The 15,539-nt window shown below is 39.5% G+C and overlaps 1 protein-coding gene across 1 annotated transcript in view; it reads right to left on the bottom strand.

The window, feature by feature from the left end:
- Positions 1-15,539, bottom strand: part of PTPRU (protein tyrosine phosphatase receptor type U) — a 335,303-nt gene that overhangs the window by 255,087 nt on the left and 64,677 nt on the right. Inside the window, exons 7-9 of the mRNA XM_029283530.1 lie at positions 7,055-7,170; positions 6,338-6,512; positions 3,677-3,970 (exon numbers count right to left, since the gene is read on the bottom strand). Coding sequence (XP_029139363.1) covers positions 3,677-3,970; positions 6,338-6,512; positions 7,055-7,170 — 585 coding nt within the window. The remainder of the gene's footprint in view (positions 1-3,676; positions 3,971-6,337; positions 6,513-7,054; positions 7,171-15,539) is intronic.

The following is a 15,539-nucleotide window of genomic DNA, read 5'->3' on the forward strand; positions in this document are numbered from 1 at the left end:
AATCAGAGCACAGCGAACCCCCCATCCAATCAGAGCACAGCCAGGCTCCTTAACCAATCAGAACACACCTCCACCCAATCAGAACACAGCCAAGCTCCCACCCAATCAGCTCCAACCCCACTGGCAGTTAAAAGGAAGAAACAGCTGCGATCACACACCACTCTTAGAAGCACGAAGCTGAACACACCAGCCTGAAGATGACGAATGTGACTTCGCAAGTTTATGCTCCTGGACCCTTGTTTTAATTCTTTTCGAAGTTTCCCCCACATAATTAATGGGGCAATTACTACAATTGATCTTATACACCACCCCAGACGTCTCAGTGGTGGGCAGCGGGTCTTTGGGTCTCATAACACAGGAGCGTAACGTTCGGTCAGGTCTGTGTGCCACCCTTACATTGTAGGGTGCCAACAGCCTAGCTGTAGCCTCCGAAACGTTACTAATATAGGGGAGAGTAATACGGGTGGCCTGGGATGGTAGCACCCCTGTTTGCAAGTTATTAGGGGGCCTAGTTAGGGTGCCATGGCGTTTGATAAACCCTACGGGGTACACATTATGCCTACAGGTGCGGAAGAGATGTTTTTTCTCCTCCAGTCTAGCCTTGGCTATATTATAGGGACTGCTTTACATCAAGCTGAATTCTTGATCCTTGCTCTCCCTAGTTTTTTCATCAAAAATGTCCTTTCCTGTCACCTGCTAGACGATTTTTGAACTGGGAATGTCAAGAGTGGCACCCAAGACTTTTGGCATACAAAGCATGTATTTTAGCAAAGGGCTTTTTAAAGAACTTTTAGTTGATGCTGACTTTGACAGCTTTTTGAAGGGCTTTGAAAAACCTCTTCTTCTGATCCTTGGATCACTTCTTTTGCAACAGAGGAACAACGTTCATGGACCATGACTGTAAACCCCACTTCTCCCTTTCACATACAAAACTGATAAATGTATCAAGATGTAAGCAAGGTATGTGAGAAAGACCTTGGGAGACAGGGCAAAGAGATGCAGCCTAGGGAATGGTCAGATAAGAGACACCACAGCCTGCAAATGCATAATGGCTGAAGCAAAAAGGGTCTCTCTCTAAGTTCTTTGGCTGTAAAGGTCATGGCAGGAGAAATTTACTTTCAGATTTGCAAGATTCTGCAAATAAGGCTTTACAATAAAGTGGAATTAGCTTATCTGATCGTGTTTCCTGTCTGGTTTCCCTGCGAAGGCTGACACAAATTCAGCAGTATTCCCCTTAAGGATAGTTGTTGTACAAGCTTCCCTTAAGGTATTTGCTGAGAACTGTTGGTCCTGTCTCATAAATAGTGGTGCTGTGGGATCAAGTGAGGATCTCTATCAGCATTAACAAGGAAGCCAAGTTGACTTGCTAACAAAGCCAGTGTCACTATCAAGCTCAGGGCTCAAAATCCCAGCTCAGATACCTGTAAGACAATGCCCTGGATTTTCTCCAGAGATTCCAAGTTTGTATTAGCCATGTCAGCCACCCTACTCGCGCAAGTGTGTATGGAATAACACAGCAGACAAATATGTGCAGAGGCACAGAATCAGTTAGCAGCATAGCCTTGCTCTTCTCTAGCACAATTCAGGGCAGCTAATGTTCTGCAGCCATTACATGCAGCCAACGATTTCTGAACTCCTACTGATATGGCCTACTGATAGGGCATTTTTGTTTAAAAGCAATTGTACCAGGGGAGGGAGCTGCTGAAGACCGAGAGAGCGCCTGTTTATCATAATTAACTCAAAGAATTCTACTATTAATCACTGAACCTTCAGTTTCTAGAGCAGGGCAGAATATGGATAGCAGCAAGTCACAAATACAGTGTTTTGAGATTCAGGCAAAAAGCCCTGATGGTTTCTTTCTTTCTTTTATAATGGAAAAAATGAGATGCATTTCCCACTTGTCAACAACATGTTTTCAGCCAGAAGGATGAAGATGGATAGGTTAGCATTTTAAGAGAAAGGTTGGTTTGGAATAAGCTGGGAGACAGAGATTCATTGCACATCCTTTACTTTTGAATTTTAAACACGTAAGATCATGTACCAAACCTATGGAAGGAATGCTGGAATAATATTCAGCATATTTTTCTAAAGCTCCCCTCTTTTCTGCCCTTTGAACCAGAGGCAGCACCAGCCTTAAACATCTTCCACTTTTAAAGATGAGTACTCAGTCCCAGTCATGAATTACAGACCATGGACATCCTCAACTGCTAAGCCACATTGCCCCTGGCCTTTATCAATCCACCTGCTGCCAACAACTCTGACTAATCCTTTACTCAGTTGCTGATGCAATGATCATTTGTCATCCTAACACAGTCCCTGTGGGTGAGCAAAACCGTAAATCTGGATCATGAGAGCTGGCTTTCCTCGGAAAGAAGCATTTCATCAAAATGGATTTGCACTCTCAAGTTGGTTGTTATTGCTCATCTAATTGCAAGTACTGTAAACACTTCTAGCTTGAAGACAGTCAAGTACTTGTCATCACATCCTAACTAGGCAGACTAAAAGGTGCAGGTATTCTTTGACTTACAACCATTCATTTAGTGACCATCCAAAGTTACAATGGCATTGGAAAAAGGGACTTATGACCATTTTTCACACTTACCACCATTGCAGTATCCCTGTGATCATGTGATTAAAATTTGGAGGCTTGGCAACTGGCATGGATTTATGACGGTTGCAGTTTCCCATCTTTCACAACCTTCTGACAAGAAAAGTCAATGGGGAAGCCAGATTCACTTAACAACCATGTTATTAACTTAACAACTGCAATGATTCACTTATGACTGGGCTATCTATACTTATACTGGTGTCTTGATAACTTCCCCACCGTGTCCTCAAATCTACTTTGAATCACAGCTCTTGTAAAACTCAACTGTTGATGATCAAATGTTGAGTAAACACAGCATTAACTAAGATTCTCCACCTCTCCCTATGGTCTGTGTCCAGAATATTTTTGCAGTGATAAATGCCTTTTGCAGGGTTGTGTGTGATTTGAGTGAGTTCACACTGGTAGAGCATTTGTTTTACTTTGTCAACATTTTTGTGTTTTTTTTAAGTTCCATTAAAAACTCAATTCACAATTTTCCCCTGCTATTTAGAGATTTTTCCTGTTTCTTTTAATATATGTAACTGTTACATATATGTGAACAAACCACATTTCGTCATACAAATTATCTCTAATATCATGTTGCTGATTATTGTTAAGTTTCCCCAATGTGCAGTTCATTTATATACATTTAGGTACTGCTCTTTTATGTGCAGGGCTTCTAGAAATATGTACTCTTTTTTTCCACAGGCATCTTTTACCTTAAAAAAAATGCAGATCATTGTCCAGTAAAAGATGGACACTAACATATTCCACAGAATGCCACTGTTCATGCTTTAGTGGAGTTTGTTTTGGCAGATTTTAAAACCAGTTCTCAGAGATATCCATGGCAATTTTATTCCTTCTTTTGTTATTAATTTGCAACCTGTGATTCCTTGATTTTATGATAAAATTAAAAGCATAGTAAGCAGTATCGGATATACACTGGCACAAATAAATAAATAAGACTGGATATTATCTCAGCCTTCATGTTATAATCCCTGCAAGCGGGTAAATACTGTCCTGTGGTCAAAGCATCACTGTTTTCTTCTAAATGGTTTTCTTGATACACAAAGTAATACAAACTCCTACCTGCACACTTTGTCCTACTGATGAGTGGAGGTCCGGGTTTCCCAGTCCCACCATCTCCTGGCCGGGTCAACAGGACGCTGATTTCATACTCTGTGTCGGGATCGAGATGCCACAACTTATAGGTTTGCATGTTCACCGCATGTACTTCCGACCAAGGTCCTGATGTCATCCGGTACTCAATCTCTTTTCTTACAATAGGACCATCTCCAATGATTGAGTTGGTATTGAGCTGGATGATTAAGTATGTTGAACCTGCTCTCAAAAGCTGTGGGGGTGCAATGGGTGTTGGGGGCTCTGTTAAGAGGACAAAGAAGTAATAAGTTGACCTGTTCTTCTGGACATCTTTAGTCAGCTGTCCTGGAGTGGATGGGCTCATTCGTTCATTCATTCATTCATTCATTCATTCATTCATTCATTCATTCATTCATTCAATTTCTATGGCTACCCATCTCAGTCAATGATTCTGGCCAGCTTAGAATTTTTAAAAAAATATTACAATGAAAAATACTAAAAACACTTTAAAACAATAAAAATAGTAAAACCAATACATTAAATCCAAATTAAATATACACAGGAGCACGAGCCTTGAATGGTTAGCAATACAGGTAATCCTCAACTTACAACAATTCATTTAGTGACCATTTGAAGTTACAACAGCACTAAAAAAATGGCTTATGGCCGTTTTTCACACTTATAACCATTGCAGCATCCTCCATGGTCACATGATCAAAATTCAGGTGCTGGTTCATATTTATAATGGTTGCAGTCATGCAATCCCCTTTTGTGACCTTCTGACAAGCAATGGGGAGGGCAGATTCATTTAACAACCATGTTATTAACTTAACAACTGCAGTGATTCACTTAACAACCATGGAAAGAAAGGTTGTAAAATGGGGCAAAACTCATTTAACAAATGTTTCACTTAGCAACATAAATTTTGGGTTCAATTGTGGTTGTAACTTGAGGACTACCTGTATAGCCAAGGAAAAGTGGCCCTTGACACATTCAGAGCCCAAGGCTTTGGAACATGGTCAGGTTTTTAGAGTTTATAGGTTTATAGATAACGGACAACTGCATTGGGGTAGTGGAAGAACAAGAAAGAGTAGGGCTGCATTCAAACCACTTGATGAATCACGTTCCTGAATAAATCAATTTTCTGACTTCATCAACCTCTGTGTGTTGTGTTGCTCAAATGCAGCCCCAGGAACTTCACCAGCCTAGTTAAGTGTTTTGTATGTACTCATCCTCAGATTTCCCATATCTCTTCAGTCATTCATCCTTTTTTTTTTACTTGTAAGTTTAACGTTACCAGAAAATTATGTTTACTCTTACAGCTTTCATTTCATGATTGCTGTTTTGTACTAAAAACCACCTTCAAAATACTTAATGTCTAACGGCAGTTTGCAATTTCCGAAGGACGCAAACACTTAATTGAATCAAGCTGATATCAGCCAATTTGTATACTTCAGGTAGGCACTCTGTAGCCCTTGGGCTAATTTAATGTTGCTCTAATTTCAAAACACTTATGCAAGTTCAGTTTAGTCTTTTTATGAAAATCATCTGCCCTTTGTTGTAGGGTGCTGTTTAGGAGAGAGGAGAGTGTCAGGAACAGAGAAAAACAAATCATATATTTAGAGAGAGAGAGAGAACCACATATTTTCTCTCTTTTTTAAATTTAAATTGGGCACTCCCTTTTTTAAAACTTCAATTGCACCCTCCATATGGCTTCCAATGGGTTCATATAATGAGAACATGGCCTGCAACACAAATAGGATTGCCCAGTCATGTGTACATGGCAAGTCTTGCTCCATCACATCAATACAGGATGTATAGTTACATGATGGGTATCCTCAAAAACTGGGCTTTCCCATATTAGCTCATTCCAAGTGAAACAGATGCAAAACAGAGGCCTTCTCCATCTTCCCTCTCCCCAAAGAGTTCACTATCACAGGCAGATGGCATGCTTCTGTGCTGCTAAAACCTCTTTATAAATAAGTAACATAGAAAACATCCGCCCAAAGCGATGAACAAAAGATATGCAAGGAAAGCATTATCCTTGACTTTCTCTCTCTCTGTCTCTTTCTGTCTCTCTCTCTCTGTGTATGTGTGTGTGTCTGTCTTTCTCTGTGTCTCTGTCTCTCTCTGTGTGTTTCTCTCTCTCTCTCTCTCTGTCTGTCTCTCTATGTGTGTCTCTGTCATTTAGTGATCGTTCAAAGTTACAACAGCGCTGGAAAAATGGACTTATGACTGTTTTTCACACAACAGTTGCAGCATCCCCATGGTCACCTGATTGAAATTCAGAGTGACTCATATTTATGACAGTTGCAATGTCCCAGGGTCATGTGATCACTTTTAACGACCTTCTGACAAGCAAAGTCAATGGGGAAGCCAGATTCACTTAGCAACTATATTATTAAATTAAGAACTGCAGTGATTTACTTACGAACTGTGGCAAGAAAAGTCACAAAATGGGGCAAAACTCACTTGACAAACATCTCACTTAGCAACAGAAATTTTGGGCTCAATTGTGGTCATAAGTCAAGGGCTACTTGTACTGCCCAATAGGATTCAAATCCTTCCTCAGGCTTCAAATCTTTAGGCCTGTCTTTGCCAGGGCAAAATAAACCAATCCCAACCCCCACCACCACCACCGATGCATACCTTTGACTATCAGCTCGGCAAAGTTGGAGACACCAGAGCCCCTGCTAGACTGAGTCACACAGCGGTACAAGTCCTGGTCTCCTTTTGACACTTGATCCAGTTGAAATGTAGCCAAAAATCTTCTGTGACTGATGTGCTTCACTGAGGCGGTGGGAATGACAATCCCATTCTGCTTCTACCATTCAGAAAAAAAGAGTATCATCACCATCAGTGTCTCAACCCTGCTCCAAAGAGATTGACGTTTGCAGCTTATGTTTCAGTAAGCATCATGTTTTATGGGAAGGGCTGGTGGGATGTGGTCTACCTTTTTAGAATTTGCTGTCCTTTCTATTAAAAAAAAGAAATAGAAAAGTCTACTTCTTTGAGGCAAATTAAACAAAAACCTAAACAATCGTCTTCTTCTCCTGAAAGGAATACTTGTCTAAGAGTACAAAAGAGAGGTTGAGATATGGGTGGAAGAATCTCCCAGCAACAACCAATTCTGGAAAGGGGGAAATCCAGATTTTGATAAGTTGCCGATTAGCATTCAGAATGGAAAGCTTATTTCAACCTACCTCCAAGTATGTCAAATGCATCCTATACAGAGGTTATTATTTCAGGCAATGGAAGAACACAAAGGACAGGTTGAACTCATCTCTCATGGAAGGAAACAAGAGGAAAGAGGAACAGATAAATGATCCAATGAGAGTAAATTGGGGTAAACTTATTCCCACTTACCTGCATGAGGAACCTCTCTGTTTCCAAAGCCTTGCCAGCAGCTACACATTGAAAAGTAGCATTCTGTCCAGCATTTACCTCCACATCACCCAGGCGGGAAAAATGAGGTGCTTTGGCTGCCAAAAGAGATATAACCAGATAAAAAGATCTGTGGAAAGAACTATTTGTGGACTTCCAGTTCCAGATCGCAGTGCTGGTGGTCGTACGGAGAGAGTCGTCTCTTCGCCAGCCGGTTTCCCTCCGCCGGTAGACCCTTAACAGGGTCAAAAGTCACCCTGAAGGGGCGACTACCGTCGAGGAGGACTCTCATCGACCGCGGAAGGGCAGCAGCTCCTTCTGCAGTCCGAGGCAGCTCCTTAGGGCCGACGGAGAAAAGATCGGCCATTCACATGGCCGATCACTTAGCCGCACCAGCCAAAAGTCAAAAGAACATCTAAGCATAAAGAACCACCGTGGAAGATCTGGGTGAGACCCCTCCTTCCCTCTTTACCCTAACTATCTCCCTGTGAAAAGCTTCTGGAATTATTTGCCTGCTTTGAGAGAGCGGCGTTTGTTTACTTGGGAAAACGAGCTCTGGAAGCAAAAGAAAAAATAATTAATTTTTACTGGCTATTTCTATTCTTGGATACTCTGGGGTCCTGAAAAAATCCCTACTATAGAATTTTATTACTTTATCTACTTATTAAGGTGGAGAATATTATTGTTGTTTTTTTACTTTCCTAACTGGATAAAACTTTATTGGAATCTGGAAAAAAGATTTTACAGTCTACTGGGGACATCCTGTGGCGAAAGTTGACACTGCAATTGTATTTCCTCTTTGATTTTGAGGCTGGGTTTGACCTTCAAATTATTATAAAAGGGAAAAGATAAAGGATTTGAAACAGCTGGGTGGTGAAATTGCCTACTAGAATTGTGGAGGTGGATATTGGCTGACTGTTAGTAAACATAGCCTTCACTAAAAGACTAAAAGATTATTTCACCACTGAAATGGAGGAACTTTACCCACAGCTTAACTATAAGCTTATATTGGAAAAAATCTTGGAAGTTACAGAACAAATGAACTCTAGGATGAATACCAAAGATGATATTCCAGAACTACAAATTGAACCTCAAATTTTAACTGATCAACTTATAGGCCAAGGAATAACAGAGGAGGAACAGATCAACTTTAAAGAGGCCTGTATGCAACAACACACACAATTTAATGAGATGGAGGAACCTTACCCACAACTTAACTATAAACGTATACTGGAAAAAAAAAATTGAAGCTACTGAGCAAGTGAATTCCAGAATAAAATCCCTTGCCCCAAAACTTCAAACTGATTTCCAGACTCCAATTGACTATTCCATAAGTCAAAAAACAACAGAAGAGGAACAAATCAACATAGAAGAGGACATTACACAATCCTATGTACAATTCATTGAGAACTTTGATGACCAAAGAATGACTTTAATTAAAACATCTGTAATGCCAAAAGCAACATGAACTGATTTGCAAATACGAAGTATTGAAAACTGTGATAACTTGGATAACCAACTAGTAACCACAACACTGAACAAAATTGATTATACTACTCAGATGATAATGGAAGAAGGCAAAGAGAAGTATGACCAGACTGAATTGTTGATAAACATTTCTAATCAAACACTGAGATCTGATGATATAGAGGCTCTTTTATGGAAACCTGCCTGGCACAAAAAGAAAGCCAGAGTTAGATTCAAAAATGAGATTTAAAACTTTACTTAATGGGTTAAAAGGCTTTTAGAGACTTTGACTGATTTAAAACTAACTGAGATGAAAATTATTGACTAGATTATAGTTTGGAATTGTAATATGGAAAAGGTTTTAAACAAGGAATTATTAGGATAAGAAATAGAATATATATGTGAAATATAGTAAGAAGGTACTTTTTGGAATAATATGTTTGTTTTAGGTATGATAATTACTTTGATGGGATTTAAATTTTACTTAATGGATCAAAAAGGCTTTTTAGAGATATGGATTGATTTATAGAATATATATCTGAAACAGAGTAAGAATGTATTTTTTGGAGTAATATTTTTATTTTAGGCGTAATAATCACTTTGCAATGGAAAGAGAACAAGAAAATGGATTGTGATAATGGAAGACATGGCATTAATAAATGAGTTATTAGAATAAGAAATAGAATATATTTGGGAAATGTAAGAATGTAACTGTTGGAATAATATGTTTATTTTAGACCCCTTCTCCTCCTCTCTTCACCCTACTTTGTTCTTTTTTTTTTGGCCTGTAAAAGCTCTGTTGGAATCATTTCCCCATCTTGAAAAAGCAGCTTTGGTATGTGTGGGAAGAAAGGCGCTGACCAAAAAGGTTAAAATAATTTTTTTTCAAGACTACACTTTATTCTTATCTACTTTGAGGTACAGAAAAAACCTTTTTTTTTAAAGAGGTCTACTATTATACTATACTGGAAGATTGTTTCTTTTTCCACCTTTTTCTCTAAAAGATAGAAAAAGGGGGGGAAATGGTGTCTGGAAAAATTTTTTAACCTATTGAGGACATTTACTGGCGAAAAGTTAATACTGCAACTGCTGGTTACTGTTTGGAGATGAGATGGACTTGGCCTTCAAATTACTTTTGAAGAGAAAAGATAAGCGGATGCAGCTGTGGGAACTGTGGGGGTGGATACTGCTTTACTTTTATTGAATACAGCCTCCACTAAAAGAAAAAAAAGGGATTCTCTTCAATTATTATTAAAATGGAGAAACCTTATTCACAATTGAACTACAAACTTATATTGGAAAAGATCTACGAGGCTACTGAAGAAATATGTGCTACAATGAAAGGGATTTCTACAAAATTAAGAATCAGAAGACATATTCCAAACCTTCAAACTGACTTTCAGACAACATCTGACCATTCTATAAACCAAAACATACTAGAAGAGGATTTAATTGAGACTAAAGAGGAATTTATTTTACCCTACAAGCATTTCATCTATACCTTTGAGGATCAGAAAAATCAAAGACTGAGATTTGAGCCTTTAAAGCAACAAAGCTTTAAGGATAAGAGAAATAGACGCCCAATGCAGAGGACGGGATGCTTCTTACTGTCTCAAATGATACTACAAGCAATAAAGAGAGATTTATTGGCTGAAAGATTTAGAGTCAGAAGTAAGAGAAAAATGGGTGATTATTAGAATATATATTTTAAATAGATCAAGAATGTATTTTTTGGAATAATAGGTTTATTTGTATGAAAACTATTATGTAATGGAATGAAGAAAACTGAAGAGGCATTTTAGATCTGGATTGATTTAATAACTAATTGAGTATGTTAAATTAGTAAGATGATGTTCTTGTCTGATAATATGTACGTTATTAGGTATGATAATTAATTGGATGAAATTTGAATTTGGCCCAATGGGCTGAAATGATTTAAGGTCTGATATTATTTTGTTATTTTGTTATCTTAAACAGATTGATTGATGGATTATATATGTATAAGATAGACTAATATTTTACTTTAATTAGGAGATATATTGTGTAGTGGAAGAAGAAATAAATGAGATTTGTGATAAAATTAAGGATTTAAGAGATTGAGATCTAGAATATATTTGGAAGGGATACCTGAATTGATAATTTGTTTCTTTAAAGTCAAATTTGATTATGTTAATTGTAAATTCACAAAGCTCTAAAACAGGTTTAGGATTTTTAGAAATTTAAATTAGAAATGGATTATTTTAAATGTATTAGGTTAATTGAGGGAAATAGAGAGGGAATATTTAATGTATTGATTTGAGTTATTTATATATGGTTTTATTTATGGATGTTTGATTACCCCAGCACCACGGTGTGTCTTATGCACAAAAAACCACAGTGTCTTAAGCACAAAAAACCAATAAAACTTGTTTTTTAAATAATAATAATAATTCTATTAGATATAGATATAATTAGTACAAATCTCCAACTATCACAATAACCATTCCCTCTCTTTCCCCCTTAGTATATACTGTCTCATGTTTAAACTAATACAATTCTTATTCTATCGATCAAATAAAAAATAACTTTCTATCATTTATCAATAGTTTTTAGTTTATGTATATCTTAATTGTTCTAAAATTCAATCTTTTAGACAATCAATGACCTAATAATTTTTTTCAGTTTTAGTTTTCCATTGATCTTTAAACTTAATGTTTAATATTTATTATTTCCTAGTTTTGAATGATCCCAGTTCCTTTATCACAATTACTCCCAAAGTCTGGTGTTCAGGGTACCCATCTTATCTATATAAGTTCTCACCATCTACATCTACAAATTAATAATACTATATAATATTTTTATTTTCTAATAATTCTCAAGTATCTTAAAATCTTAAATTTAATAAGCAAAATTTCTTTTATTGCCTCATTTAATGCTTCCTCTCTCTTCCTCTTTGTATCTACTATCTCATATTCAAAACTAATATTTTTTTTCCTTACTGCTATACAAAGGTATATTTATTACTTCCATCAATAAAGTTTTAACTCATATATATCTTAATCACCTTTACATGATCTTTATGCCCAAATCAACATTCCAATTTAACTGTTAATATTTCTACTTCTGAGATTTACATGACCAAAATTTCCTTTGTCTCAACTCATAACAACATCTTATATTCAAAATACATATTTAAGTATATTCTATCTTAAGACGTAAAAACATATTCGTTACTTTCATCAATAGAGTTTTAGCTTATATGTATCTTAGTCATCTTTAGAAGACCTTTATGCACAAATCAATATTCAAATTTAATTGTTGGTATTTATGTTTCTAAGTTTTACTTGACCAAAGTTTTCTTTATCTCAACTTGTAACTACCTCTGTATATTCAAAATAAGCATCTTATCTGTTCAAGTATATCCTATTGTCAGAATCCATTTATATTTCATATCTATCTCCTCTGATCTAAAACCAAATCTCACCTTCCCCTGGATTCTGCCATACTGCCAAGGGGGAGGGGGGATATGCCTGCGGGCTTATGGCTTTCACTTCCTCAATTATGCACAGCACTCAAACTGGATCCTAGAGAAAACTATTGACCTGATGAAAAGAACCCTCAGCTCTCTAGGAGAGGAGAAACCTGAACCCCATGGCCACACCAGCACCTGGAGCTGCAGCTGGAGAGACACTGAGAGGGAATCAGAAACTGTAGTCCCGGGGACATCCGCTGAAACAGCAGCTACCACCTCGGCAGCCCCCACTCCCCGCCGACCCGCAGATGGCGACCAGGACGGGAGACAATACCATCGATGGCAAAGGCACTGATCCATCCAAAGATTCCCACTGGTGGACATGAAATTCAGGGGGGAGGCGCCACGCTTGGGGTTCTTCCTAACCCAAGTCCTCAGCTACCTGGAAGAATATGGAAGGGACACCCCCAGTGATAAAGCCCATATCCGTATCGTGCAATCCACTCTGGACAGGGCAGCTGCTGACTCGATGGTGAACCTGCATGATTCCAACGCCCCAGAGCTCAACGACTTCAACTGCTTCATGTCCTCTCTGAGAAGGCGATTTGAGGACCCCCTGGCTGATCGAAAGGCCCACGAGAGAATCAAGATGGTGAGGCAAGGCAGACGTCCAGTAGCCAAATATACACAAGAATTGCCAACAAGCTGAACTGGCCAGAAGACATCCTCCTTGGCCATTTCAAAGACAGCCTAAACTACAACCTGTATGATGCTTGCCTGCCTCAAGGGGACCCACGACAAGTCGATGAATGGTACATCCTAGCAGAGGAAGCAGAGATCGACCTACTGAAGAGGCACCACTGAGGAAAACAATGGGGCCACTTGCCTCCTGAGCCGACGCGCGAGTCAGCAAAGCCACCGGCTATGGCCAAAAAGTCAACGGGCTGTTTCAAATGTGGGAGAGAGGGGCATCGCACTGTAGAATGCCACTTGAAAGCCCCTCAGTGCAACCCAGACCAATAATCAGCCAGAAAATCAGGGAAGCCCCCAGCCAAGCCAAAAGAACCCGCCATGAGGGTGGTAGAGGCTGTGGAGTCCCCAACCCCTGCCAAGCGTGGGGAGGGAACTCCGGCCTATACCGCAGGGGTGGTGGACACCTCGGACAACGAGGTACTAAGGGAGCAACTATTTAAGGGGGTCCTGGTTTATCTAGATGACATCCTTATCTTCACTGTATCCAAAGAGGAACATGTCAACCTAGTCAGAGCGGTTTTAAAGAAACTGCAAGCTGCCCACCTATATGCCAAATTATCAAAATGCGAATTCAACCAGAAAAGAATAGAGTACCTGGGTTATCGCATATTCCCACAGGGCATTGAAATGGACCCCGAGAAGGTCAGAGCAATACTAGAATGGGCACCACCTCGCACAAGGAAGCAGTTGCAAAGTTTCCTGGGTTTCACAAACTTTTACCACTAATTAATTCCTTCGTTCTCCCAAATAGCCCTGCCCCTCAGGAACTTACTAAAAACGAAGGGAGAATCCTCAGTGAAACCTAGCCAGCCACTAAAATGGACAATGGAATGCCAAGCGGCGTTGAGAGGTTAAAGAGACTTTTCTGCCGAACCCATACTGAGGCACCCAGACACGGATAAATCTTTCATTATACAGGCAGACACAAGCGATGTGGCAGTGGGAACTGTACTATTACAAGAAAATGACGAAGGGGTATTGCAACCGTGCGCGTACACATCCAAGAAACTCACCGAAATGGAACAGCGCTGGGCCATGTGGGAAAAAGAGGCATAAAGGGTACATTGGTCATTACTTACATGGTGCCATTTCCTTGAAGGGAATAAAATCCCTTTTCAGGTCTGGACGGACCACAAAAACATGGAAGCCTTAAAAACACCCAGGAAGCTCACTCCCAAGCAAGCCCACTGGTCCCAGCATTTTCACCAATTCCGTTTTATGCTCAAGCACTTGCCGGGGGGGAAGAACATCCTGGCAGATGCACTGTCTCGCATGCCCCGATATAACAGCATGCGAGCCACCGATTCTAAACCACTCAATGCCTGAACCACAACTGGCAGTGCCAGTAACCACCAGAGCCCAAGCTAAATTAAAGACACAGCTGAGTAGCCAAACCGGAATCGAATTCCAGAAAACTTTGGAAACAGATTAATGGTTCCAGAAAAATAGACACGTGTGCACAATCAAGGGCGGACTGCCATGGCTGGGGGAAAGGTTATATATACCAACCACCCAGAGGGTCACTTTCATGCAGCTATGCCATGATACAAAATCAGCAGGGCATTTTGGATTTGTAAAAACATTACATTTAATTAAAAGGCAATTTTGGTGGCCGTCCATGAAAAAAGACATAGAAAGTTATGTGGCCAGCTGCCCAACATGCGCAACTGCTAAGAGGTTGCAAGGGAAATTGCCCAGACTGTTATAACCAGTGGTGAATCCCTCAGCCCCCTGGAGGGAAATAGCCATGTATTTTATAGTGGAATTACCAGAAAGCAATGGAAACACTGTCATCTAGGTGGTTACAAACTTGTTTTCCAAACAAGAGCACTTTATCCCTTGCCAAAAGATTCCCACCGCAAAAGCCTTAGCGAAATTATTTGTGCAGCACATCTACAGACTGTATGAGGCACCCCAACGCATCATATCTGATAGGGGAGTGCAATTTATGTCAGAATTTTGGAAGGAATTTTTATCTCTCTTAGGAACCACTCAGGGACTGTCATCTAGTCATCCTCCTCAATGTAATGGACAATCCGAATGTTCTAACTCAGTACTTGAGCAATACTTAAGATGCTTTATTAATTTCCAGCAAACGAATTGGACAGACCTACTCCCTTTTGTAGAAATCGCTTACAAAAACGCAGTCCACTCCAGCACATGCTACACTTCCTTTCAAATAGCCACTGGTCAAAGTTTCAACCCTATGCCAGAACTAATCCCAAACGAACCATCAATCCCATCACTGAAAGAATGGATAGCACAATTACAAAATACCTGGCCAGTAGTTAGGAAACCCTTAGATGAAGCTAGGCAAACATACAAAGCACAAGCAGATAAAAAGAGAGTCGAACCCACACCATTCATTCTAGGAGAAATGGTATATTTTTCTACAAAATACCTAAAATCCCTACAGCCCTGTAAAAAACCTGGCCCAAAATATATAGGACCTTTTCCAATTAAAAGAATCATAAACCCAGTAACAGTAGAATTAGAACTACCCAAAAACCTCAGGCAAATAAACCCAATTTTTCACTGCAGCTTGCTGAAAAGAGAACAACAGTCGCCCTTACGGCCAAAAATCCCCCCCCCCAAAATCATGGTTGAAGGAGAACAACACTTCGAGATAAAAGAAATCCTAGATTCTAGGAAGTATCATGGGGCAACTCAATACCTAGTAGCATGGAAACACCTTCCCTCCTCACAAAACGAGTGGGTCCATAAATGTCATGTCAGAGCCCCGAAACTGCTAAAGAAGTTTCATACCCAAGGGGGAGGGGGGATATGCCTGCAGGG

This window comes from Protobothrops mucrosquamatus, unplaced genomic scaffold (genome assembly GCF_001527695.2).
Source record: "Protobothrops mucrosquamatus isolate PMUCROS unplaced genomic scaffold, P.Mucros_1.0 scaffold116, whole genome shotgun sequence".
Taxonomy (NCBI): Eukaryota; Metazoa; Chordata; class Lepidosauria; order Squamata; family Viperidae; genus Protobothrops; species Protobothrops mucrosquamatus.